Below are 26521 nucleotides of genomic sequence, written 5' to 3' on the forward strand. Positions count from 1 at the left end.
TAGGAAAAAAAACTTTCTTTTATAAACAGATTTTTTTTTTCAACCCTTGTTCTTCAGGGTTTTATTTTTTTTTTTTTTTGCAAAGATAAAGTGTAACCCAAACAAACTCTGTGTGTGTATATATATACGTGTGTGTGCATGCACGCATACATTTATACACTTAAACACAACCCTGCAAACTTATGCCGCTCACAGCAGCCCTTCCTGCTTTATGGCAGAGAACTCCAACAACTAACAGAAAAAATAACGCACTGAGCTACGTCTGTCACCCTGGAGGGGACCCCATCAGCTGCAGATGGGAAGCTTTGGCTTGAGTGTTAACACATTGCTTTTGTGGTATTTCTAGACGCTGGCTGGATTAGACAGCGTCACGCTAGGACACATGACACAGCACTTGGGAAGGGCAGTCCAAAGGACTGAACAGTCTTTTAACAGGTAACAAGCAGTCCTCACTTAGAAAAATCACAGTTCAGCTCCCAACTCAATTAGATGATTGTATCTAGGGCAGAAGTGGAGACGAGAAAGGGAAGGAGATGTCTTTCTGAGAGAGGTGACCACAGTAACACAGCCCGTCTGCCCAGAGCAATGGTTCTGCATATTAAGCACTAAGAAAGCAGCCCCCAAAGGAAATGTCTCTTCATTCTGCCTGAAAGCTCCATACTATCTCTGTGGAAAGACACTAAGACAAACTGGTCAAGACAGCCTGGAGACAGAGATCCGGGCTGGCAGGCTGGGTGACAGCCCACCTCTAGTCATAGGCATCATCGTCATCAAAGTAGGAGTCACAGTCAAGGTTATCTGACTCATCATCGAACTGAAAGTTGTCTTCATCAAGGTCGTCATCATCATCATCATCATAGTCTTCCTGCCACTGCGGGTCATATTCCTCATCTTCATTCTCTTTTCCATCTTCGTCTGTGTTGGGGGACTCACAGAAGATGGTAGGTCTTGGCCTATTGAAGAGGAGAGCATCAGAGCAGAGCCCTTCCCATTCCCAGGCTGCAAGCCGGAACCATGACCCAGCCCCACACCACTCTCACCCTCCCCATTACCATCACCTCAGCAATCCCTGCCAAAGCCATGCTTTAGAGGCACAGCAGCCACGCAGGTACACCTAGGAGGTGATTCAATGGGCTCATCCAGGCACGCAGCACAGGGACTTGCCAGCAAGCCACCTGCAGACTGACCAACAAGCTGTCAGCAGCTCTGGTGTCTCAGCCTCCTTGGAAGAGACTGGAAACTCTGCCCTGAAACTGAATCTCTCTAGGCCCAGTTCTCATTCCTTCCTGCAACCTTCAGCACCCTGTTCAGCTCCTGTGTTGGTCACACTGGGACAGCAGCTGCCAGTTGTGTTCCTTGGTTTAAGCAGCATGTCACACTGGAATGGACTTTGTTTTAAATTCACCACCTTTCAATCACACTTCACACCTGCCAGCTCAGTACTTCAGCACATGGTCACAACAAACCACCCATTTCACCTCTCAATACACTATTTCACAGCTCTGTCACTTCTTCTCCATTGCCTTCCTAAAATAAGCATCAGGCCCTTCTATCTCTCTCCATGTATGTTCTTCTTGCTGCTCTCATTCAGGCACCTCCTAGATCTTCAGTACACCTCTGAAGAAAGAGCAGGTCTCTCTGCAGGAACCCAAGACATTCCAGGTAGAGAATATCCATAACTGGGTCTGCCAACGATGGAGCTTTCTTGCCCATAGCCTCATATTAAGTGCAGGTTTCACTGGGCTCCCTACACAGCTATGTTACTTACATTGTTATCTCACACCACAACACAGGATGCAAGAAATTAGTATCTTATTAATTCTTTTGTATTTCAGTGAGCACAGGAGAAAACTCTGGTCACCTGCTTTTCTTCTGCACTCACCGTCTTTCCTTACTACCCAACTAAGAACACTCACCCTGTGCAGGCAGGGGCTGAAGAAGGCACATTGGAGAGTTTCTCCTTATTCTCACTAGGATCTGTCGAAGTCTCAAGCCCAACACGGAAATCCTGCCAGTGTGGAAGAACAGGCAAAGGAAAGAGACAATAAGTGATCTGAAGTGTACTTTGTGCTGCAAATCCCCTCCCTACATCCACACAAACAGCACCTCAGTCTGTACCCTCAGCTGATGAAGCCCCTTTCTAGGTTTGCCGAAATCAAACTAGACCAGAGCAAGACAAGCCGCCAACAAGCGCGTGGACTTCACCTGTGTGGAGTGCCAGAGAATTGCAAAGAGACGCTCCTTGATCCGGTGCACCAACTCCAAACCAGTATTGAAATGCTCTGCTTTCAGGAGCTGAAGAGAGGAACTCAGGTCCTGGTACTGCAGCAGGGATTCCTCTGCAATTCAAGACCAACAATATCGCACTGCTTCCCATGCTCTTAAGCAGAAACCAAGTCCCTGAGCTCTGATTACCAGGCCAGTCACAGCTACTCAGGTCCCTGTCCTGGTTTCAGCTAGGAGAGAGTCAATCTTCCTCCTAGTAGCTGGTATGGTGCCATGTTTTGGATTTAGGATAAGAATAATGTTGATACCACACTGATGTTTTAATTGTTGCAGAGCCCTGCTTACACTAAGCCAAGGACTTTTCAGCTTCTCACACTGTCCTGCCAGCAGGCTGGGGGTGCAGCAGGAGCTGGGAGGGGACAGACCCAGGCCAGCTGACCCAAAGTGGCCAAAGGGGTATTCTGTACCAACTGACGTCATGCTGAGCAATTAATATTGCAGCTGAATTGCTCCAGTGGACTTCCCAGAAATGACATTGAGAAGATCAAAATAGGCTGGGGGATGTGAGAGATACCTGGTGGGTGCTGGGGTGTACGCTATTGCCCTACTACAGAGCTGCCATCCTTTGAACCAAACGTCAGACGCTGCTAGTATTTACTTTGAAGAGACTGCTGGACTTACCCAGAAGGATCTGCAGAGCATTTGTGTGCAGCTCTAGGCTCTCAGTCTGCTGTTCAACAATATCTACACTCTCAGTGTCCTGGTTGTAATAGCTGTACACACAGGAGTAGGCCAGCACCTGGAACAGTACAGAACATGCTGTTAAGCATCCCCCTTCAGCTTCAGAGTGGGCAAGTAAAGAAGAAGAGAGCAGCACCAAACCCTTCCAGACTTTGGTGTATCAGTGGCTAAGAGAAGTCTGGCACATTTCTAGTCTGAGGTGACAGCCCAGTGAACTGTTATGTCAAGGGAAAGCAGTGCCAGAACACCACTCGTAGAATTGGAAAAGAATGCGCAATTATTCTGTACTGAAGTCTGACATAACTGATTGTTCCCCGTTCGCAAACCATCACAAGAACACAGATTGCAGATGTATAACAAATGTAACTGAGCAGCAGGCAGGGTGTCAAAACAACCAGCACATGGAACCCACACATTGCCGGGCAGAGAACCGAGAGAAATGAACCTAAGGGAAAGCAGACGTGGTGCTTTGTAGCACCAAGAGCCCTGGACAAAGTAACTTCCACAACAGACAAACTCCTGTTAGAGACAAATGACTCCGAAAGCCATCTAGGTACCCAGCAGGAACAAGACCACTGTTTCCATTTACATAAATAAGGCCAGAAAAGGCAGCAGCAGCAAGCAACAGTGATGTCTACCCTGGTAAACACAGGGATTGCCACACTAAGAAGGCAAAACAGGGTCAGAAACCCTTGTTCCACGTGCCTCTTAAAATCAGGACTGCCTGCACAAACAAGGTATGTATTGTAAAGGCAACTCCCACCCCCTCCTTATGTTTTGGTGGAAAGAAAACATTGCAGGCCTATCCTACAGCAGGTTTACTGCACACATCCAGCAGCTGTACTGTAAATCCTTCATAACGTGGCCAGCAGGGCATGCAGTAAGTAACTCAGTGCTCCCAAAGCACCTATGGCTCATGAGGTGAAGAAATGAAAATCATGAGCATCAAGAGCAACTTCCTAACTGTAGTACAGCTTCAGGAGAGCTTTCCAAAGGTAAGTGCCACCACTGGGGCACTCCAAACTGTAACAGACCAAAACAACTGTAAGAAAACACTTGTGCTGATTCCATGGTGTAAATTTGACCAATGCTCCAATCCTTATGACCCAGCTGTGAGGCTCACTGCAGAGGGAGCATAGCTGAGAGTGAGAATGCAGAAAGGCAAACACGAACTCCTCCCCTGTTCTGGTGCTACTGCTCCCCTCAAGGTTTTTCTGTCTCCCCCTTGTTGGAGTACAGCAAGCTCTTCCTAGTGGCATCTTATCACTTTAAGAAAGGTATAACTCACCAACTGAATTAAGCGTAAATTAATAAACCTGTTATCCAGTTTTACCTTCCGTGCCTGTTCCAGCACTTTGCAGGCATGAAGAACAAAGGTCAAAGTCCTAATTTTTGGCATCTCACTGATGGAAGAAACCCTGTTTCTCAGACTCATGGCAAATTCCTGCAACAACCAGAAGAGGGGGAAAAAAAAAGTCAGTTTCAAGTTCCACAAAATCAAAAACCCATCGCCTTCCACACAGATAACTACTGTGACATAGCTTCCATTTTTCACTGTAACTTAGCTCTAGGCAGATCTCAGCCTGAAGTTCTCTTTGCCATTGCTTCCAGCTACTGCATCAGTCTGAGCAAGGGAACACCACAAGTTAGGTGTTCAGTCTCCACAACAGACTTGGCAGAAGAAAGCAGGCTGAGAACTGCCCCTTATGCCACATTAATGGTGACACAACCAGGCAGCCCTGCCTGGATCTGAAACCTGTTTCCCAGCTTCAGATGAGATGCATTGAGATGTAACAAACTGTCCTGCTCATCAGGGCTAAGGCAACAGTGTCAGTATCTGGAAGAAAAAAAAAGGAGGCCTTACCCTCGCACGATGATGAAAGGTGCACCTCTCATTGTAATCCTGAAAACGCTTCTCCTGCCAGGCTGCTTTACTCACCTGAAAGGAAAGACAGAAGCAACCTGTAACAGCTTGTCTCGGGTGCCAGAATCACCTGGAAATGGCTACCACACACAGAGACTTTGACAATACTATCAAGATCACTGGCAAGTGCACGAAGTAAAGGCCACAGCAAAGGGCACAAGCAGAGATCTTATCCCTCTGAGCGGCCAGGTGCATCTGAACACAAGCATGAACCACTAGGATACAGCAAACCACTCACCATAGCAGAGCAGTTGTAATAATCCTTATGAGTTGGCCTCCAGGGCTTGAGGCAACGCCAGCAGAAGCCATGATTACACTTGGCACATGTCATACTGCATGGTAGGAGAAGAGCGATGAAAATCATTCAGTCCTAACAGCTGCCTGCAAACTGTTCCTCCCAGGGCTTCCCTACACCACAGGGCTGGAGCGTGTAGCCTAGTCCTGCCCATTCTCTCAGTCCTCTGAACTTCCCTGCATGTAATTTTTAAAGCCCTGCTGGAAGACAGCGATGCTTAAGAGTCATCATGTCTCCAAAAATGAACCAGGAAAACCAACAGCACGATCTCACGGTACCACCCTACCAAGAACTGGAAGAGTAAACTAAGCACTCCACAATTCAGGTCTAGATCCATGTGAAACCTCACCTCTTCCTTCAGTAATGCAGCACTCTACAGTGCAGAAAGGTGCTGTACGGCCGTAGGGCCACAAGCAACACACGGGAACAAATCACAGCTGGGCACCAAGGGCTGTGCCAGTGCAAGAAAAGAGCAAATTGCAACCTCAAAGCCCTGGCTTTGAAGATGGAGGATGTAAAAAGTTGCCACAGATCCAAGCCAACTCAAAACAGGCAGTTGAAATAAACTGCTAAGAGTTGCAGAAGTAGGTGAGCATCAATAATAATAATAATAATAAATGGTGCTGAGATATCCATTCCCCTGGCTGTATCTCTGTATGTCTATAGGGGATTCTGAGAGCAGACAAGTGGTGGCTAAAAAGGTACTGCAAAATTAGTTTTGTTTCCATTATACAGCTACCAAGGGATTTAACTCTGAATGTTAGGAAGTACTTTGCTTCTCCTAGAAATTAAACACAATATTTGTTCCTCTAAAACTATAAAACAGACCTGCTATGATGCTTGCTCTTCAGCCAAAAGAAAGCCCAGTGGAGCTAACTGTGTCTCTGCCCCTTCCTGTCCCACGTACCCCACAAGAATGGATACTCACTGCAGACAGCCCTCGTTTTTCTCTATCTGAGCCTGGCAGTTTGGGCAATGCTTCGAAATGAGTTTAGCCAGGTGCTTGCTTTGTGCTTCGCTTGTCATTCCCTCGTAGTACCCATCGTCATCCACCCACTGAGACATGTGGCTGCAGCTAGCAGGATAATGGGCCTGAAAGAGAGGGGCAGTCAACCACACAGAAGCGGAACGGTGTGTGCCAACACCAAGGCAGTACTGCCTGTGACTCAGCCCTCACCTCTGGGAAGTTGCAGTTGAAGCAGGATATCCAGGAGCACTTGGAACAGGCTGCCTCGTAACCGAGCCCATCTTTAAGGAGGATCTGATCGCAGCCCTGAGGGTTGGTGCACCACGTCAGGTTGGAGCAACATTCAACATAGCCTCTGAGGAGGGCTTTTTCATACTGGAATGAGAAGACAAGAGAGGAGATTTAAGGCAGAGAATCTGTTTGGTTAGGCCTTACAACTGGAGTCCGGTACCTCTGGGCTCTACATCCAATGCAACTGCTCATGATAAAACAGCACTGAGTTAGTTTGTTCTTCCATTCCCTTTGTGTCTTTTCCCCACCCCTTATCTTATATCTGAAGGCTGTTTCATAGAATCGCAGAACACCTGAGACTGGAGAGTACTGCTGGAGATAAAAAACTAATTTCTGTGGCCTTTTGTGCACGTGGTCTCATCATCCAGGTCATCAGTGAAGACATTAAACAATATTGGCCTCAGTATCAGCCTCTGGCTTACACCTCTAGTGATTGGTTTCCAGCTGAGCTTTCTGTCTCTGATAATAACCCCTTGAGCTCAGCAGTTTAGCCAGTTATCAATCAATCTCACCATTCATTTATCCAGCTTATGCTTCATTAGTTCTTCTATGAGGATGTTGTGGATGACAATGTAGAAAGCCTCACCTGTTGCTCTCCCCTCATCCACCAAGCCTGTCGTGTCACCACAGAAGGCTATCAGGAGTTTTTTCTTTTTTTTTTTTCTAAATTCCTCAGTAGAGTTTTGCTTAGTTACAGAATGTGCAAAGAGGAAGGAGACTTGCTTTGTTGAAGGCCTTTAGACAGACGTTGCTACAGAGGACAAGGCAAACTGGTCAGCAACAGGAGATCGCTCAGATGGGGACCCAGGAATGCAGCTATACTGCACAAGGTAACTGTTCTGCACTCAGCTACTCTTGTGAAAGGACTGTACAAATGTGTGCAAAGCTGGAAGAAACTCAAAAGCAACTGTGTAGTTTTCACAGCCCTCCTATGGAGATTTCTGCCTAGGTGGGAGAACTGCCCTAAAGCCATCATGCACAGAAAGGACAATATAGGTCGTAACAAACACCACAGAGAAAACGTGCAAGCCCTGAGCACTGAAGAGCACTTGCTCTTATTCATGTTTCTTCCATTTATTCTCTCTTGTCTGTTCCCTCTCTCAGTCAACCTAAATTACAGTGTCCTCTGACTGGCAGCAAGGATGTCAGCCTGTGTCAGTACGATGCGTGGTGGAGGCAGTCTCAACAAGGCCACATTACTCTTCTGAAAGAATCAATATCAGTGTCTGTTGTCATCCTGTTGACAGGAGATAGGATCATTTCTGCCCAGAAAACAGCATCCAGAGAGACAAATGAGTCTTTTGCTTTGGCAGACAGGACCAAATCACAGCTTTTACAGATGTAGAATTTCACACCTGACCTGCAGCTTTGTTCCGCCCTATTTTCTTGGTGAGATGAAAGAGAAAGAGGTGCAACTGCTGCAGCAGGTCTAAGGTTCCTGTTAGAACCTTAAGAGTTGCTCTCAGGCAGCCTAAAAGGAGGGGGAACAAGTGTCCAACAAAGGTCTGGAAGAAAACTGAGCAGGTACAATCAAGAAGTTACCAAGTACCACTGTGACACCAACCAAGAGATCACAGAGGAACCTTTGCACATGGTGAAGCTCATCCAGGTGTGAGCCTAAGGCATGATTCCCAGCAAGGAATCTCTGGGACCAGAACAGGAGATGGCATCTGAAAAGCAGATTCTCAAGGAACTTGAGGGAAACAAGTTTGAGAGAAAACCTCTCTCAGAAACATAACTGTCTGGGTTTATGTTTTGTGAACAGCATGAAAAGCTGAAACTTGAACACTCTTGTATTAGCAAGAGTGCAGGCATCAGGCAAGGGAAGGGATTTCTGACAGCTAATGGCTTTGATGACACAACTAGATGCAGGAGCATTTGGGCTTCCTAGTACAAGACAGACATTAGCAGACTAGAGAAAATGTAGTCCACATGATGGACTTGAGGTAGGCCATCAGGACAGTCAGAGGCTAGAGCACAGAACATATGAGGGGAGGCTGAGAGAGCTGGGTTTCCTCAGCCTGGAGAGAAGGCAGCAGAGGGCCCACTTACCACTGCCTAGAGCCACCTAAATAGAAGATGCAGAGAAGACTGAGCCCGGAGCAATATGTTTTAACTTCAGTGTCAGATCTTCACACGAGAAGCTGGCTATTTTGAGCACAGGGTTGGACCAGATTATTGCAACCTAAATTATTCTATGACTTTGTACATGTGATTCTGTGTTGAGGCACTCAAGCTCCAGTCATCCCACTTCTTGAGCAGAAAAGGAGACAGATAACATTTCAGTGAGAGCATCAGATCAACTTGTTAAAATTGGCTGCAATTTACATTGAACTGCAATTTTTTTTTGATAAAATAGTCATAGCAACAAGGTATTAAAGCCTGCTCTGAGACAAGTGGGACCACAAGATTTGCAAAGCCAGTAAGAATTAAGTGCCTGTATAAATGAACTAATTCCCCGAGGACTTCTTACAGAAAAGAAGATATAAAGGACACGTTGAAGGAAATGTTTTTCTGTAGCCTTGCCTGTTTTTGTTGCCAGCTTGCAGACTTGAAGGACAATAAAAAGAGAGCAGTCTTTATGCCTGCTGTTCATTTCTCCTATGTAACTGTTCACACAGGATGCTCATACCAGTCACGCAACAGCCACAGCCCCACCACTAGGTGGGAAGGGGATTCAGCTCTAAGTGATAACTAAAAATTGGAAGAACGGGCGAAAAAAATAACACCTGCCTCAGAACAAGCAGCTCCTGCTGCCTCCGCCGACTGATGACTGTGTAAACCAGTCATAACTATGGGAAGGGGAAAAGCAGCAGCAAGATTAGCTGCTAGTGCTGACCAAAAGGGGACATGGCTTAGACACCCGGTAGCCACCTTTTTTACTTCACCTTGGCTATAATCTCCTTGGAGGAAACAATGGAATAGACGAACGCTGTGGTGGGCTGTGCACGGCACTCGGAAATGGGACAGGTGCAGCTGAGGACCATGTTCTGTTCAATGCGAGTCGTGAGATACTCATTCCAGCAGGGCTGTGCAAGCAGAAGAGAAGAGATGAGAGTTAAATGAGCTATATCAGTTGGGTCACACAAAGAAATCCCAGCCTCAGGAGCCCACCCCACCCAGCAGAGGGGGCACAGAACTATCTCTAAGTATGCAAAAGCACAAGACTGGAAACAGACTAATCAGGCGCCGAACTATCACAGCAAGCAAAGTTATTAAGATAACAGAATGTATGAGCTCTGTGAAAATCACCTGATAACAGCTTCAGAGAAAGCACAGCTGCTTCAACTAGGCAGCAGCAATCCCCTGCCAAGTTACAGGAGCCAAAGACCCCAGGACCATCACCTTGCAGCAGTAATGCATGCAGCAGAGGGACGGTGGCTTCTCAGTGGGACACAACTGGTTCACACAGACTGGGCAGTGGGTTCCCGGGCTTGGAGGGCGCTGGGCATCTTCCACTTCAAGCCCCGAGGCGATGAGCAGTGACCGACGGTCCTCCACATAACAGTGGATGAGGAAATCCACATTCCACCTGCAGTGCATGAGGAGGTGCCGAGCAACATCCTCTGGGATGCTCAGAGTATCGTGGACCCGCTGTACGGTCTGATTCATGAGCAGCTTTGCCTCCTCCAGACTAAGCGTGTGCCCCATTGGCACCTGCAGCATTGCCAGGAGAAACTCCTCCGCTCTGTCTGTGCCAGAATTCGACCTGACATGGAGAAACGTGTCACATTTGCACAGGGTGGGGATGCACAACCCTCCGACCCCCGGTGACACGCAACCGTACCGATACGGGCAGTCCTGGCTGTCCTCATCCGGAGATGTGGCTGGTAGCTGCCTCTGGAAAACCATCTGGGCCTGGCCCCCGGAGGGTGTTGTGGGCTCATCGGGGACGTACTCCAGGACGTGGGGCCTCTCCTCCTGGCGCCGCAGGTAGCCCTGGTTCAGCAGGTGCAGCACGCAGGACAGCACGTCCACGCTGTGGCAGCAGAAGCTCGGGAACTGCAGCCCCGGCCCCAGCTCGCCCTTCTGGCAGGCAGCGAGCACCTACAGCAGCGAGGGAGCCGCCAGCTGCAGGGCAGCGCCCGGCACGGCCCCCGGGCAGCCCCTCGCCGCCCCCCGCCCGCAGCCTCCCTACCCTGAACACCAGGTTGTCGATGTGCAGCCGCCTCTCCGCCTTGAGGATGCGGCTGAGGAGGCAGCAGAGGACGTTCCTCTTCCTCTCCAGGGCGCCGCTCTCAGCCCTCTCTGCCCGCAGGTACCTCTGCCGGGGCAGCAGCCTCAGCTGGCGGCCGGAGGCTTGGGCCAGGGCCGCCCGGTTCAGCCGCAGGGCACCTGGAGCTAGCACCCGGCCCACGGTCAGCCGGGCCCCGAGCTGCTCCCTGCAGGAGCCCCAGGGACCGCTGCCGTCACCCCGAGCCCGGCCCCACGCAGACCCCACACCCTGCCACCCGCGTGCCCATGAGGCCCCAGCCCCACACACGCACCCACCCCAAAGCCCAGCCCCAACCTCACCCCGGGACTCAGCCCCAGCAGCCAGACTCCCCCCGAGCCCCTCCGCATCCCCCGAGCCCCTCCACCCCCCCAGCACCCCCCCAGCACCCCCGAGGGTGCCCGGCCCCGCGCTCACCCCCCGGCGCGCAGCTCCGCAGCAGGACGCCCTCGCCCTCGCCCTTGGTCAGCGGTGCCAGCGCCTGCTGCAGCAGCTCCGCAGGGAGCCCCGTGGCCTGCAGCAGGGACTCCACGGCCACCTCCTGCGGGAGGGCAGCGGCCGGGCGAGGACCTCAGCGCCCCCCGCTGAGGAGACCCCCGGCAGGGGGGCACGGCCCCGCTCGGCCCCGGCTCCTACCTCGGCGCCGTTGAAGCGCAGCAGGACGAACATCTGCAGCGTGGACACGTGCAGGACGCAGTCTCCGAAGCGCAGCTCGGCACGGCCCAGCCACGTCCACTGCAGCCCCCGCGGCCTCGTGCCCGCCCAGCTCTGGCCTGCCGGGGGACACCAGCGCCAGCGCCAGGGCCAACAGCACTGCCGGGCAGCCCCCAGCCCCAGCAGCCCCGGTGCCGGGCACCCCGTGGCACTCACTCTGCCCGCAGAAGGCGGCGAAGGCGCCCAGCGGGGAGCTCAGCGCGGCCGGGAAGAACCTCCCGGGCTCGGCCATGCGGCACAGCGGGGACACGGGCCAGCAGCGCGGGGACAGGGCCAGCACCGTCACCTCTGCAGCCTCGCCCAGCGCCTGCACACGGGGACACGGGGGCAGCTCAGGGCCCCGCGGGGAGCACGTTGGCCCCCAGCCGGCCCCGCTCACCTCGTGCTCGGGGCTCTCCGCGCCCGGCTCCAGCAGCCGCTTGTCCCGCTCCTGCAGCTGGAAGAGGCGGAACTGCCGCTGCAGCTCCTCCGACTCGGCCAGGTCGCTCAGCATCTGCTGGGGGAAGCGGCGGGGGAAGCACAGCCCCAGCTGCTCCAGGACGGCCCCTTCCAGCCACGAGGGGCCCTGCGCCAGGAGCCGGTCCCCCAGGTACAGCCTGCCACAGCCACCGGCGCGTCAGGGCCACCGCCACCGCCACCCAGCCCGGCCTCGTCCCCAGCGCGTGGCCACGGCCACCTCACCGGTAGAAGTGCTCGAAGGTGTGGGCGAACTCCAGGCCGCTGAAGACGACGAAGGGCTCCAGCAGCTGCTGCAGCAGCCCCGTGCTGCCCGCGGCCCCGCCGAGCTCCTGGATCTTCCCGTCCAGGTAGCGGGCGAACCGCTCGCTCGCCTGCGGGGGGACGGGGACGGGTGTGCAGGGGGTGCCCCATGGCCCTGGGGTGGCCAGGACGTGGCCACCCTGGAGCTCGCCCGAGACCCCGGAGCTGGAGCCACACCGCCCGGACTCACGTGCAGGGCGGTGAGGAAGGGGAGCTGCAGCAGCGCCCCCGCGAAGCCCTGGCCCAGGGCGCCCAGGAAGGCAGCCTGCTGCCCGAAGAGCTCCTCCGTGGCGCCGCGCAGGCGCCGGTACAGCCCGCAGTACCGCTCCGCCACGTCTGGCGCCTGCCCCGCCGCCTGCAGGAACCGCTGCGCCTGGGGGCACGGCCCCGCCGGGCTCAGCACCCAGCCCCGGCCCGCTGCCCCCCGCCCCCAGCCCCAGCCCCAGCCCCATCCCTACCTGCTGCTGCACCACGCCGCGCCAGCACTGCGCCATGCCCCGCAGCCCGCTCGGCGTCTGCGCCACCGCCCTGGGCAGCGCCTCCTTGTTGCTGCCCTCCTGCCCGCCTGCCGGGGCACAGCCGGGGCTCAGCTCCCCGCACACGGTGCCGGCAGCACGGCCACGGGGAGGCTCGGCCGCGAGCCCTCCTGTGCCCCAGGGCCCTCTGTACAGCCCCCCGTGGGTGCACCCCGGGGCTCGTGGCCCCCTCCCGAGGGCAGCCCCTCGCTCACCCGCCGCCCTCGCCTCCTCCGGCTCGGCGCCGCCGGGGTCCACGTGCACCAGGAGCTGGGTCAGGAGCCGCACGCAGGAGCCGAAGGCGTCGCCGCGGGCCGGGGGGCGCTGGGCCGGCTCCCCGCTCCCCAGGTACTCGCTCAGCAGCCAGGCCAGGGGGCTGACGCCGCTGGGGTCTGCGGGGCCGCGGGGCTCAGGGCGGGCGCCCGGGGACGGGGCAGCGCGGGGAGGGGCGCGAGCGGTACCTGGGCTGGTGATGCTCTGCACCAGGGGGCTCACCAGGGCCTCCCAGCACGTCCTGCCCAAGGCCCGGGCCGCCTCGTCGTCGGGAAGGAAGCGCTCGGCGAAGTCCTGCTCGTGCCGCAGCGCCCGGTTCAGCCTGCAATGGGACAGGGGACAGGGGAGAGGGGGGCAGGACAGGGTTCGGCACCCCGGCAGGACGCCCCCGCGCCCTTGGCCCCTCACCTGCCGAAGAGCTGCAGCAGCCGCCCCCGGTCCCGGCGGATCTCCTGGCCCCAGGCGTGCGCCCGAGCGGCGCAGCAGAGGGAGGTCCGCCGGCACAGCTGCTCCTTGAAGACGGGCCAGAAGCTGGGCTTGGGCCCCAGCACCTCGATGCCGCGCACGCGCGTGTCGATGCCGCCCTGCGGGAGGGAGAGAGGGAGAGAGAGAGCTCGGACCCCAGCCCCTCGCCGCCAGCCCTGTGCCACTGGCCCCGGCTCCCCACCTGCTGGCAGCGCTTCACCCGGATCTGGATGAGGGGCCAGAAGCGCGGCGCGTTCCGCAGCAGCACCACCCGGCTGGCCGAGGGCGGCACGGTCACCTGCGGGCACACGGCGAGCCCTCAGCCAGCGGCACGGGGAGCGCCCGCGGCCCCGGCCAGACCCCGGTGCCAGCCCCCGGTGCCAGCCCCGGTGGACTCACGGCGCTGAGCTCCGTCCTGATGGCCGCGGGGCTGTCCCCCCCCAGCACCACCACGCGGGCCGGCATGTAGCTCGAGTCCTCGCTGGCCACCAGCATGCTCAGCTCCCTGCGTGGGGTCCGTGAGGCAGGGCTCGGGCAGAGCCCCAAATCCCTGCCCCCGGGACCCCCGGGACCCCCGGCCCTACCTGACCACCACCCCGCACTGCATGTGCAGGGTGATGAAGTGGGAGCCGGTGCTGCCGTTGGACTCCCAGTAGGTCTTGGGGTTCCCGTCCGTCAGCTTGCCGGCGCGGTGCGGGTTGGAGGAGACCTGCAGCTTCTCCCAGCACTTGTCCTCCCTCGCCTCCACGCTGGAGCCTGCGGGGAGGGCGCGCGGAGCCTCCAGCTGCCAGCCAGGCACAGCGGGCGCCGGGGCCCCGCTCCCTCCCCACGCTCACCTCGGCACAGCTTGCGCAGGAAGACGTCGAAGAAGGGGATGCTGATGGGCCGCTGGCTGCGGCGGTGCTCCTCGATCTGCCCCAGCGCCAGCTGCGGGACGGGGACGGGGACGGGGACGGGGACGGGACGGGGACGGGCGGTTACTGGGGGCAGGGCTCCCGGGGGGCTCCCCGGCTGCCCGGGCCCACCTGGATGCAGCCGGCCAAGATGCTGCCCGTCAGCGTCCTGTGCAGGCCGGCGAACTTCTCGCAGCCGCTCAGCAGCTGCAGCAGGGCTGGCGCCGTGGGCACGGCCGAGCTGTGCTTCTCCAGGGCTTTGTCCAGGGCCTCGTAGGTGCCCGCGCGGCACATGGCCACGGCGCAGTCCTTGCTGGCGGCGGCCAGGCGGTGCAGGAAGCCGACGACCTCCTGCACCGCCTGCGGAGGAGGCAGCCCTGAGCCGCCCGCCCGGCACCAGGAGCCCCCCAGCGCCGTGCCGCAGGGCCCCAGCCCCTCTCCCAAGGGACCCAACTGCTGCTGGGCACGCAGCCACCGCCACGCGGCCGTGAGGGCTGCTCCCCGAGGCCGGGCGGCTGCGGGCAGGGGCCCCGAGGCACCCCCGGCACAGCCAGCACAGCCGGCCCTCTCCAGGACCCCCTCACCTCGCGGTCGCTGCTGTGGGCGCTCAGCAAGGACAAGCAGGGCTCCACGCACTCGTGCCAGGGCAGCGCGTCCTCCTGGAAGCCGTCCAGGAACTTGTTCAGGATCCTGAGCGAGGGACAGGGCCCCTCAGGATGTGGCACACCAAAGACTGCCCTGCTCCTGCTCCTCCTCCCGCAGGGGCCACGTCCTGCAGATCCCCTCACAGCCCACCTCAGGACCCGCAGCCCGATGCTCTTCTCGGCCCCCCGCAGCTCCAGGCTGCGCAGCAGCGCTCGGAAGCAGCGGCGCTCCTGCGGCCGCGGGGACGCCCGGCCGGAGGGCTCGGGCTCGGGGCCGGGGTCGGGGCCGGGGCCTCCGCCGCAGAGCTGCCGCTCCAGGGCCACCAGCACGTCCTCGGGCAGCGCGCCGTCCCCCGGGCCGCCCGCGGGCGTCTGCGCGCCCCTGGCCTCCAGCAGGGCCTCGGCGCCTGCGGGACAGGGAGCGGGGACGTGGCGGGCCCGGCCCGGGCACCGTGGGGCCGCGGCGCGGGGAGGGGGCGCGGGGTCACTACCTGGGGTCTCGGGGCCCAGGGGCAGCCGGTGCTCCGCCAGGCGGTTGATGACGCCGAGGGCCAGCAGCGCGGTGGGGCCCTGCCCGTCCCGCCAGCAGCTCTGCAGCACCGCGGGCAGCTCGCCGCTCACCAGCTGCTCCGCCAGGCCCCGGTGCCCGTCCACCAGCATCCTCAGCACCAGCAAGCCGTTCCGCACGCCCGAGGCGCCCCTGCGGGGACACGGCGATGTGGCGTTGCCCCCGGCCCCATGGCACCCGCCCCGGCCCCTCACCCTGCTTCCCGTACCCGGGGACGCCCCGCATGGCGCGCACGGCGGCGGGGATGGCGCTCAGCAGGCCCGGCGAGCCCTCGCCGCCGGCGGAGCCGATGCTGGCGAAGACCTCCCGCAGCAGCTGCGCGTCGCCGTGGCTCAGGGCCGAGGGCGTCCCCGCGGCGCCTCCGGGCTCGCCGGCTCCCACCAGCGCCTTCAGGGCCTGCGGGGCCCGGGGCGGCTCAGGGGCTGCGGGCGCCTCCGCCGGCCCGGCCCCGCCGCCCGGGGCGCCCCGCGGCCGCTCCTCACCGCCAGGCCCGCCTGCTGCACCAGGGCGGAGGCGGCGTGCTGCCGCATGCAGCCCAGCACGGCCCACACGCCGCCCTCCGTGGCGAAGGGCACGCGCCAGGCGCGCCTCTCCAGCAGCAGGGCCACCAGCCGCAGCGCCAGCGCCGCCGGGCGCTTCTCGGCCGCCTGGGCGCTCAGCAGCTCCACCGCCGCCCTCACCAGCTTCTCCCTGCGCGCAGAGGCCGCTCAGGAGGGGCTCGGCGCCCTGCCCTCGGCCGCCCTGCCCTGCCCTGCCCGTGCCGGGCTCCCCTCGCACCTGGTGCCCTCGCCGCCCGGCTGCTGCTGCTCCGGCTCTGGCTCCGGCTCCTGCTGCAGGACCCTCACCATGTGCTGCAGCCCAGCCACGCGCAGCTCCGCCTCGCAGCCGCTGCTCCGGATCGCCTCCGCCACCCGCGCCACCTCGGCCAGCGAGCCCCTGCCGCGAGCCCCCTCGCAGCTGCCCCACGCTGCCGGGGGAGGCCGGGCCGTCAGGGTGGCAGCAGCGCCCAGGGCCCCCACAGCCCCATGTCGGTTCCAGCGCCCCGTGCCCGTGCCCCCCGGGGCGTCACCTCCGCTCTCCGCTGCCTCTGGGAGGCGCAGCCCTTCCCTCTCCAGCAGCTCTCCGAACAGCTGGGAATCCGACTTGAGCTCCGCGCAGACGCCGTCCACGTCCTCGTCCCTCACTGCCTCGTCCCTCGCTGCCTCGTCCCTTGCTTCCTTGTCCCTCGCTGCCTCGTCCCTCGCAGCACCAGGCCCAGCGCTCCCACAGCCGGCACCCTCCGAGGGCACCTCGGGGCTGCCCCCGCCGTCCCGCTTGGCCCCCCTGCCCGGCCAGTACTTGCCGTAGACGCGGGAGCCGCGCAGGTGGCTGCGGGCACTGCCCCGGCTCCGCTCCTCCAAGACCCGCAGCACCTCCTGGGCCAGCCCCGCGGGCACCGGCAGCTGGATCAGGGCCTCCTCGTCCAGCCCCGGCAGCTGCACAGACGGGGCCGCGTCAGCCCCCGGGACCCGCACGGACCCCGCACGGGGCCCCGCTGCCCACCCTCGCCCCTCGGCCCCCACCTGCGCTGCCCGCTGCCGCTGGAGCAGGCGGGCGATCTCCTCCTGCTCCTGCGCTTCCAGCTGCCTCACAAAGAAGAGCAGCTCCCACCACTCGGCGCGGCTCAGCGTCCCCGCGGCCTGGCTCGGCTGCTCCCCCAGGTAGGGCGGGGAGTACAGCCCCCCCAGGGGCTTGGGGCAGAACGGCTGCGCCCCTGCAGGGCGGCAGAGCCAGGGGAGGCGGCGTCAGCTCCGCCAGCTGCCCCGCTGCTGCGCGCCCCTCGCTGCCACACACAGCTCCCGTGCAGGTCCCCGCTGCCCCCAGCCTTTCAAGAGGTTGGAAGTGAATGCTGCCTGCAGCTTCTCTCTTTTCCCAATGCCCTTTGGTGGCAAACAGGGCAAGTGCTCATAGGCAAAAGCAAAAGGAGACCACGTATCCATCAAGCTCCTTTCAGCTAATGCAACCAAAACAAAGTCAGGGACATCAAATTCGTTATTAGGCCAGACTTTCACTGCACGGTTTAGAAAAGCTGGATCAACACTTGCTGCTATCTGCCAAGCAACAGCTTGCAAGTGCAAGCTAGGAGACATTCAGTGCTGCAGGGCCCAACAGAAGAGGCTCAAACTCACTCCAAAAGGCTAAGAACAACTACAAACGGGGCTGATTACCAACAGTCAGCCAACAGAAGCTAATTTATCTGAGTGTCAAGACCCACAGCTGAAAGCTTTTTCAATTCCACTTCTGTTGGGATATGATGACTGCGAAGATTTTTACACAGAAGTGACATAGAGCTCATACTTCTATCAAAGTCGGAGCAATTGCGGAAAAAAAGGCAAACTAACCAAGTTCATTTTAATTTGGCCAGTTTGAACTGACATGCAGTTAAGTCTTTAGTTTCAAGAGCCAGAAGCCTATAAAGAAGCCGTCTTTTCAACTGGCTGTGAGAACATTTTGAAAGTGGATAATTAGCTTCTGATCTCATGCATATTTCATTTCTTGCGGAGGTTAAATCCAAACCACTTGCCTGCTCAAAGGATGTCCTACAAGATCAAGGGCTTGATGAATGAGTTACTTCATCAAGTTCCCCAGCCAGAGTCACGTCAGATGCTGAGCAAAGAAGGGGTACCTGAAGTCTAGATTTTTCCCTTTTATCTTCACCCACTGCAAGGGCAAAAATCAAAGGATGCCACTTCTAGGAGATTTTGCAGATATCTTACGAAAACAGTGTTTCCAAACCTTTTCCAAAGCTGAGTGGCATGAAGTTAAGCAAATTGTTGGCATGTTAATGCTTTTAAATAAGTGAATCTGTGGGTTCCTAAGGCAGCTTCACCTTGGAGATTCTACATTCTCATTTTGGCAGTTTGTTTAGCTAATCATAACATACATTTTTTGACAGTCACAGTTTAAACCCTGCTTTATGCTCTATGTTGTATCATGACAGAAGTCTAGGATTCAAAAATACTTCGTGTACTCACGAGGCATGTGATTACTTAAGCAGCTCTGCACAGTCATACAAACTAAATGATGACAATGCCTGCTAAATCCAGCCTGCTAAAGAAAAATACGCCTAGCCTTATAAAGTTCACCACTGAAAAATACGCCACGGCAGAAGCAAAGAGATGATGCAGTCACACACGCAGCACCTCACCTTTGTCTAGATTGAAGCTCTCTATCAGGCTGTATTCTTTCTCCTGCCCAGCAGGGTCATCCCACTGGTCTCCGAAGCCAATAATCTCCAACATGTGCCAGTGCATCCAGTAGGTCCGACCTGTTGACTGCCACAAAACCTGTGGGTGAAAGAGATCTTGGTGATGAGACTCGCCCACTCATTCAATCCCCGTGCTACGTTTGTTCTCCTGTTTCCCAAATGCATGGAAATAGCAAGCACCGTTCAAACAGAACACCACCTAATTCATATTAGGCTTTACCACACGAATTTTTAAGCCTACCATCTTTCTTAACTTGTTCCCCTGATTACACATGGTTCCTTATTTAAAAAAAAAATAAAAAGCTATCAGCTCTGACTACAACCACTTGTATACAAACCTCATCTAGCACAGCAGCAGTACGCTAGGACAGAAGGGCATCTGGTTAAGCATTCCCATCCAAAAGTACCCAGCAGCTGAACCCAACCTTTTTCCTGGTAAAGGAAAAAGTTCACCACCACTACCTAGAGGCAGGTGAGCCACACTTAAAGGGTCTTGTGGCACAAACCACTTGGTGCACATGAACGCAAAGAAAACTGTTTTTCCTGCTCTGACTTTATCTTCTATCAGTTATCCTTTTATCACCCTCGTCACTCACCAGCCTTCTCAGAAAGGTTTTGGGGTCATGATGAGCAGGTCTCAAAGAGGACAGTTGTTTCCTGTGCTTTGTTCAACTGCCTCTCAAAATCCCTCCTGGCTTCCTGTTTTACATTCATCTTAGTGAGCAGAAGGAGGACCCAGCAACAGCAAGTACAACATATCGATAATTTAAATCGATGATAGAAAAACATAGAGGCTGCCCGACTCACTGAGCTCTTTCAGAGTTACACCATTGCTACCAGGACCCCACTGTGCTGGAAAGTCAGAGTTAAGATGCTGAGAAACTTCAAGAAAGCACCAGATGGAAAGAAATTGAGTTAAACCAATTGAGAGGAGATACAAGACACAACGCTTGACAGACTGGCCCCAATTGATAACACATACAAGTTTGTATTTTGCAAAGAAGAGACTGACAGCAAACAACCAGGAGAGTGTTTTGTTTGAATTTTATGTAAACACAAGAGCAAGTAAAGCAAACTGACAGTGAGCAGAGGGGCACATATTTGGAAGTTGCCACAACTGAGAGAGAAGAAAAAATTCACTTTGGAGGACAGATGAAAGACATGCCAAATAATCTGCCAGAAGATGCAGCTGGGAAGCAGGAAGGATTTAAGTTGTTCAGTGATGTTTTCAAGTCATCAATGAACACTGAAGCCAGTGCCTATGATTTGAGGGAAAAATGGTGAGAAAAAAAAAATCACTGGGACAGCTCCACTATTTTGACTTCAGCAGTACATAAAACTTTAAAGCACATTTTAGTGGGAAGAACAACAAAAGGTGTTCAAGATAAACAACAAATTTGAAGTAACAGATAAACCTGCTTCAAGCTTCATTTCTTACGAGAATGGATTATGGAGGGGAAAGAATGGGACTGGAAGGCAGTGCAAAGAATACTGTCAAACCATATTTGCCCAGCACACACTGTCCTAACAGTTACACTCCCCCCATACAAGCACGTGCTTGTCATAACCTGCACCACGCAAGCAGGTAAGGCTGGAAACACTTTTTTTTTTTTTGCACTTGTACGTTTCCAAGCATTTTAAGCCACTTGTTTAAATTGCAGCTGCAAGAAGTTCTCCAAAGCTAGGTGGCAGCTGAGGAGCCTGGACCAATGAGAGTAAGTTACAGTTACCGAAAGGTGACTGGAAAAGTTAATTCTAATCAGTTCTCAGTGATTAAACAGATGAATATCAGTAGGAGCAAGCAGTCTGCAGCTGGCTGAGGGGTAAAAAAATATTGTACTATTTCCCTCTGCACAAGAAAGCAAAGAGAGGCGATAAGAGAAAGGAAATAAGCCAGAGCACAGGGGGGTTTGTTGGCTAATTTTTATTTAGCTGTAAATGACAACAATTGCTTTACACGAAATAAAACAGGCCATGGACTTGCGTCCAAGAAGGCCAGAGAATCTTGTATTTAACAAAAGGAGATGGCCTTCACATATGCAGAAGGTAACCTCAAATTCTCTACCTTGGAAAGGTCAGTAATAAACTTTAGTTACTGCAAGAGAGACTTGGAAAGAGCATTAGGAAGTTGTTTGTTTCTACAGATACCAGAATGAGGCTTTTAAATTGATTTATGAGCATCAGCAACACACAACTTTGTGCCCAGCGTGGCAATCAATTGCATCTCTAGCTGCAGCGTTTGGGAAGCTTGTGAGAAACTGAGCTGTGTTTTTGCAGTGGAGAACTAATTTTCTGTACTCAAAGGTAGCTGTGTAGTCATAACAAGGAGAAATGCTAAGTAGATAAGTGGACAGTAGAAGGCCTCACTGTTCCAAAATAAGGTGGAAGCTGGAGAAAAACAGGATGAGCAGTGTGGGAACAGTAAAAAAAATAAAAATAAAAAAAAATAAAAATAAATCACAGGTTCTCAAAACATAAGAAAGGGGAAAAAAAGGGAAAAGGGAGAAATTAAGGGGTTGAAAAAAAAAGAAAAATTGTACCTATGTGATATAGAGGAGCATTGAGTAGCTTGTGAACCCGTAGTACTCAGGCAATGAGCAAACAGGGGAGGTGATAGGTGATCAGGGGTCGGGTAATAGGGAATAAAAGGTGATGGTTTGTTTACTATAATGCACTCCTAACTGGCAGGACTCTTGCCATTGCAATCGCGAATAAAATAGCTTCACAGAAGATCCTGTCTGAAGAAAATTATTGGCGATTTCTCTCACAAGCTCAAAGACGTGGCCAAAGTGCAAGAACAGCTGACATCCTGCAGAAATAACCACACTGGCGTGGCGCACAGAGCCCCTCAGCTCCTCACCCCATAGTCACAACAAAATCCCAGCCCTTGCTGAACATGCCCAACCTTTGGGACTGAGAAGTCACAAGAAAAAGGCGTAAGCTGGAGCAAACACCTTCCTGCGCCCACAAAAAGGCTGGAGCAGCATTCAAATCCCACCCCAAGCATTTGAGAGGGCCAAGCCCTCTCCTCCTCATCATATATTCAGGCCTTTTCCCTGACCTCTGGCAGACTGCAAACACATAGCGCTAAGGGCTCTTGTTGCCACAAGTTCTTACCTAAGGTCTCCTCATCCAAAGGGCATTTCTAAGGGGAAACTGACCCCGACACATGCTCACAGATCAAAAGAAACAGCTAAGCAGGGTGCACCCAACCCCTTGGGACCAACAGTGTCACATCCCAAGTAAGACTGCTCACACACCAGCACCTCTTGCTGTGCCAGCTAGCCTGTTCCCAAACTGCCCCCAAGATCAGATCAGGACAGCTGTAGCCAAAGCCCCAAATTATGATATAACATGAACACGTCATTAGGAAGCCACCCGTCACCCGTCAGTCCCCTCTGCCACCCCAGCCTGACTGCTTCCACCAGCGACCTACCTGCGCTGTGTGCATCCTGTCGGTGCTGTGCAGAAACTCGCCTTCATCCCCAGCTCGAACCTCACCGCAGTCCTCCAGCAGGCGCACCCGCATGCCGGGCACCAGGTTCGCCTGCACGTACTCCACGTAGCTGCTGCGGTCGGCAAAGTCTGACAGGGTCAGGAAGGCAGCACCCTGCTTTTTCTGGGCACCGCGGTTCGGAGACAGCACAGGCGCTGGGGCAGCAAAGCAGGCCAGGGTTTTGGGCTGGAAGATGGAGCGGGCGGTGGGAGGCTTTGTCTCCTGCCGGGCCGGCGGCTCTGGCTCGTGGCTGTGCTCCCAGCCCATGGCATGCAGCAGCTCCACGATGAGGCCGGCCATCGCCATGCTGAACTCAAACTCCTGCTTCACGCGGCTGCTCTCCGGCTGCTCCCCTCCCTGCTCCTCGCCGCTGCCGAGCTCCTCCAGGAGGGAGGTGACGCGCAGGTAGCGCTTCACCAGGGCAAACAGCTGCTTCCCGGGGATCTGCAACGGGCAGGGCCTTCAGGGGCTGCCTGGCTCGGTGCCTCCACCCCCAAACCGGGCTCCCCCCCTACCTGGGGAAGGTGGATGCCCTCAAAGGACATGCAGTGCTCTTCTGAGGACATCATCTCAGCAAACAGCTCCAGCAAGGTGTAGCGGCTGTCAAAGTCCATGTGCTGCTCGACGCCGTCCTGCTGGCTCAGGGACAGCAGAATGTAAGACCGGCTTCCTGCAACAACAGAAACCCTTCAGGCACCCCTCACACTGCCCTCCCTGCACCGGATTTTGGCAGGCAAGCCATAGCTTTGCTCGCCGGCATAACCTAGAACCCTACTCTCTCCTTTGACCTGGGCTGGCAATGATTTGCTCCGCCGAATAACCTTGCATTCCTGCACCACAAGAGTGATGGGATTCCCCCAAAATGGTGACCCCAAACAACAGACTCCAGAACAGGGTTCCAAATAAGAAAAAGTCAACTTTTACCATGAGCCGGTTCCCCATCAACCCCATGCAAGCATGAACTCAGGCACTAGCGTAGTCCCAACGCTGGGAAAAAAAAGCAAGAAAACGTTGAAGAGAATAGTGAGGCCTGTAGCTTGTGTAGTCTTTCTACAGCTTGTGTAGTCTTTTAGCTGCAAGAAAGAGACAGGTAGCCTTGAGCTAGCAGAAGCAAGGAAGGTAAGGGATAAAAGGCAAAAAACAAGAAGGATGCTCTGCCAAGCCCCTTGGCACAAGTCCTCCTAACAGTTAATCCGCATCGCAGCCGGGGAACCTGTCAGGAAAAATGGAGCTCCCAGCTCCCAGAGCATCCTAAACGCAACCGAGCAGCAGCTTGGGAAGCTGCAGGCTGACCTCCCCGTCCATCCAGAGAGCCCCACGGCACCCTGCTTCCCTCCCAGCCCCCCAACCTGCGTCGTGCGAAGCCAGGGCCCTCAGCATCTTGCCGGCGCTGCGGCAGATCCGCTTGTCCTTGTGGCACAGCATCCTCGCCAGCAGCTCGAGGGCTCCCGTCTCCCTGAAGGCACCCGCCAGCGAGCCGATGCCGGCGTAGGCGCTCAGCACGTGGACGGTGTCCAGCACGGAGGCGGCCCCGGCGCCGCCCAGCTGCCGGCCGGCTCGCCGCACCAGGCTCCCGACGTCGGCCTCCATCTCCCGCAGCGAGGCTTCGTCCGGGCCGGCCGCCCTCTCCTCCTCCTCCTCCTCCTCCTCCTCCTCCTCCTCGGCCCGCGGCCCCGCCGGCTTCCCCTCGCCCAGCAGCGCCGGGCAGCTGGCGCACGCCTCCTCCGCGGACATCCACAGCGACACGCTCCCGGCGTCGGGCCCCGCCGAGGACTCCGAGCGCACCAGGCTCCAGCGCACCAGGTACTGCGGCTGCCCGTCCTGGCCTCGCCGCTGCCGCAGCAGCTCCCGTGGGCAGGCCTGCAGCTCGGGGCCCAGCGGCACCATCAGGCCGCCACCGCGCATCTCGTTCACCATGGCGGGGGACGAGGCTGCGGAGACACAGGGGAAGGAGGAGCAGAGCGTCACCCCGGAGCTACCTGCGAGGGAAGGAGCGGGCAGGCAGCTCAGCTCCTCACCAGGCTTGCTGCGATCCCCTGTTGTGATCCTGCACCCAGGATACAGCTGGGCAGGGAACCCAGAATCCCACATCCCTACTCTAAGAAAATTGCCTGTTTCCTAGACTAGCATTACTGGGGCACACAGAAAGAGGCTCTCCTCACAAAACCCCAGAGGAAAAAGAGGCCCGTTCAGCTAGAACTAGAGCACAGCTGGGATCTTTTTTGTAATAAAAGGACCAAGTTATCCTCCTCTGCTTTGTGACAGTGCTTAGATGCTGCACCATGAGCCAAAAAATGTTTTCTCTAGCTGTGTTTGTACAGTGTACAAAGGCATTCCCTACCCCCAAGAGATTCACATAGAGTAAAACAGTTCTCTATGCAGCATTATTTTCTTTGATAACTTCACCCAGTCTCCACGTGTCAGCATATAGTGTAAAAAAATAAAAAATAAAATTAAAACAACTCTTTAGAGCAGAGCTATCAGAAAGGGCCCAGAAGGATTCACAGCTAGGCGGGGAAGAATTTGGATTTAGGGCACCTGAAGAAGTGGCTGTAACATGCAGGACGGATGAGGCAGACTGGAACCTATCATAGAAGCATTAAGGTTGGAAAAGCCCTAAAAGATCATCTGGCCCAGCCACCCCCCTACCACCAGTGTCACCCACAAACCCATGTCCCCAAGCACCACATCCAGCCTTTCCCCGAACACCCCCAGGGACAGTGACCCCACCACCTCCCTGGGCAACCCGTCCCAGTGCCTGACTGCTCTTTAACAACCCACAGCTGAGCTCTCAGAGTGCTGAGACACATAAATTTCTCCCATAAATTTCAGAGCTGGGGCAAATGTGCACGCCAGCTGCAACGCCAGCACCTGGCAAGCTGCTTCGGGAGCACAGCCTGGCAAAACCTGTGTGCAGCCATCCCATCCCATCCTGGCCCGTTCCCATATCCCATCCTGTCCCATTCCCATATCCCATCCTGTCTCATTCCCATATCCCATCCCATCCCATCCCATTCCATTCCCATATCCCATCCCATCCCATTCCCATATCCCATCCCATTCCCATCCCATCCTATTCCCATATCTTATCCCATCCTGTCCCACTCCCATATCCCATCCCATTCCCCTATCCCACCCCACACCACCGCATCCCTAAGCCAGAACACCTCCCCACACCCCACCCACGCCGTGCACCCCAGCCCGGCTCCCCTCACCCCATCCCACCTCGGAAAACCCAGGATTTCTCCCAAACCACCCCAAAACCCCCCAGCAACGCCCGCTCAACCGCCGGGCCCCCGCTCACCTCCGCCCGCCCCCAGCACGGGGGACGAGGTTCCCCCAGCCCCGTTTGACCCCGTTTGGGGCCAAACACCACCCTCCCGGGGCTCGGCCCTACAGCTGGGCGAGGGGCAGGGCTCCGGGGCCACCAAACGCCGCCCGCCCCTTTCCGCGTCCCGCAGCGGGGCCGGGCCGGGGGAAGGCGCCTGCGCTGCGCCGCCGAGGCGGGGCGGTGGCACGGGGAGCCAGCGGCCCCCGGTGGCCAACGGGGCTCGGTGGGGCTGGGGTCGGGGGCTGCCCCCTGCAGCACTCGGTGGCCCTACACCGGGCTTGTAGTTCCCCAGGTTCTCCTTGAAATAGGAGTGATAGTGTTCAGGCGCTTCCAGTCACCACAAATGACTAAGTTGGTGCCCGTGGACTTCCGTAACTTTCAGTTAAAAACATTCAGTTTTTCATTATTTCCAGTTTTATTCAGTATTCCCTGACCCTATCCTCTTCCACCAAAAGCACATCCTCTTTGTTCCACCTTTCCTCTTGGTCTCTGGGACCCAGGATTCCCAAAGGCCTGGATGCAGTAGGAACAGGGTTTCCATCTAGCTCCCCTGTTAACATGTCTTAATTACAAATAGCCATTAAAATTAAAGGCTAAAATGGATGAGTTTGCTTTCTTACTTGATCCTGGATGTTATATATGGAGTGGTAATTCGTGTCGAGAAAACGGTTGATATTAATAAAGAAGGCAGAGATTTGGGAATGTGGCCATGGGGGTCGGAAAGCCCCGTGGTTGAAATAACATCAGACTCTTAATGATGAGGCCATCAGGAATATAAAAGAGTTTAGAGGGAATAAAGAAGGGTGATTCAGGAGACTCCATGCAGTCTCCGGTTTCTTGTTCTCCAGCCATTAAGGCATGAAAGTTTCTGGGTGTTTGCTGTTGTTACATTCAAAGTTGTTTGACCAATGAAAAGTTGTTTGGAAAAGAACTGCTGTGGAGAGAAGGGTATAAGAGGG

General features: G+C 56.0%; 1 protein-coding gene across 8 annotated transcripts; it reads right to left on the reverse strand.

Annotated features, from left to right (window-relative positions):
* Positions 1 to 25680, reverse strand: LOC311433443 (cullin-9-like). 8 transcript variants are annotated; one of them, XM_084512583.1, is made up of 40 exons: positions 25536 to 25680; positions 23581 to 24162; positions 22747 to 22901; positions 22172 to 22675; positions 18676 to 18814; positions 17051 to 17241; positions 16558 to 16963; positions 16266 to 16455; positions 15971 to 16178; positions 15697 to 15884; positions 15409 to 15620; positions 15072 to 15327; positions 14861 to 14966; positions 14409 to 14636; positions 14220 to 14310; positions 13968 to 14139; positions 13783 to 13888; positions 13586 to 13681; positions 13327 to 13502; positions 13107 to 13240; positions 12861 to 13037; positions 12589 to 12695; positions 12321 to 12503; positions 12053 to 12201; positions 11528 to 11967; positions 11294 to 11430; positions 11075 to 11198; positions 10583 to 10785; positions 10232 to 10491; positions 9790 to 10153; positions 9333 to 9473; positions 6364 to 6528; positions 6115 to 6278; positions 5130 to 5223; positions 4832 to 4906; positions 4301 to 4411; positions 2908 to 3025; positions 2206 to 2339; positions 1917 to 2008; positions 1 to 953 (listed from the first exon to the last, which is right to left on the reverse strand). In XM_084512583.1, the coding sequence occupies exons 2-40, from the start codon at positions 24146 to 24148 to the stop codon at positions 749 to 751; spliced, it is 7569 nt and encodes a 2522-aa protein (XP_084368709.1). In that variant the 5' UTR covers positions 24149 to 24162; positions 25536 to 25680; the 3' UTR covers positions 1 to 748. The 8 variants fall into 8 exon arrangements, with proteins under 8 accessions (XP_084368709.1, XP_084368710.1, XP_084368706.1 ...); XM_084512584.1 differs by having other exon boundaries at positions 11528 to 11678; positions 11751 to 11967; positions 12861 to 13240; XM_084512580.1 differs by adding an exon at positions 24770 to 24816 and having other exon boundaries at positions 12861 to 13240.
* Between the last annotated feature and the right edge of the window lie 841 nt (positions 25681 to 26521).

The sequence above is a fragment of the Aythya ferina genome (assembly GCF_964211825.1).
Source record: "Aythya ferina genome assembly, chromosome: 3".
NCBI lineage: Eukaryota > Metazoa > Chordata > Aves > Anseriformes > Anatidae > Aythya > Aythya ferina.

What these genes read in the sequence shown, in the direction of transcription:
- LOC311433443 (XM_084512579.1), bottom strand. Translation starts at nt 24,148, where the DNA reads ATGGTGAACGAGATGCGCGGTGGCGGCCTGATGGTGCCGCTGGGCCCC. An exon ending in GGAGGAGGCGAGGGCGGCGG is followed by an intron (nt 12,696 to 12,860) that starts GTGAGCGAGGGG and finishes GTGCCCCGGCAG; the next exon opens with GCGGGCAGGAGGGCAGCAAC. An exon ending in TGCGCTTCAACGGCGCCGAG is followed by an intron (nt 11,199 to 11,293) that starts GTAGGAGCCGGG and finishes GCCCTCCCGCAG; the next exon opens with GAGGTGGCCGTGGAGTCCCT.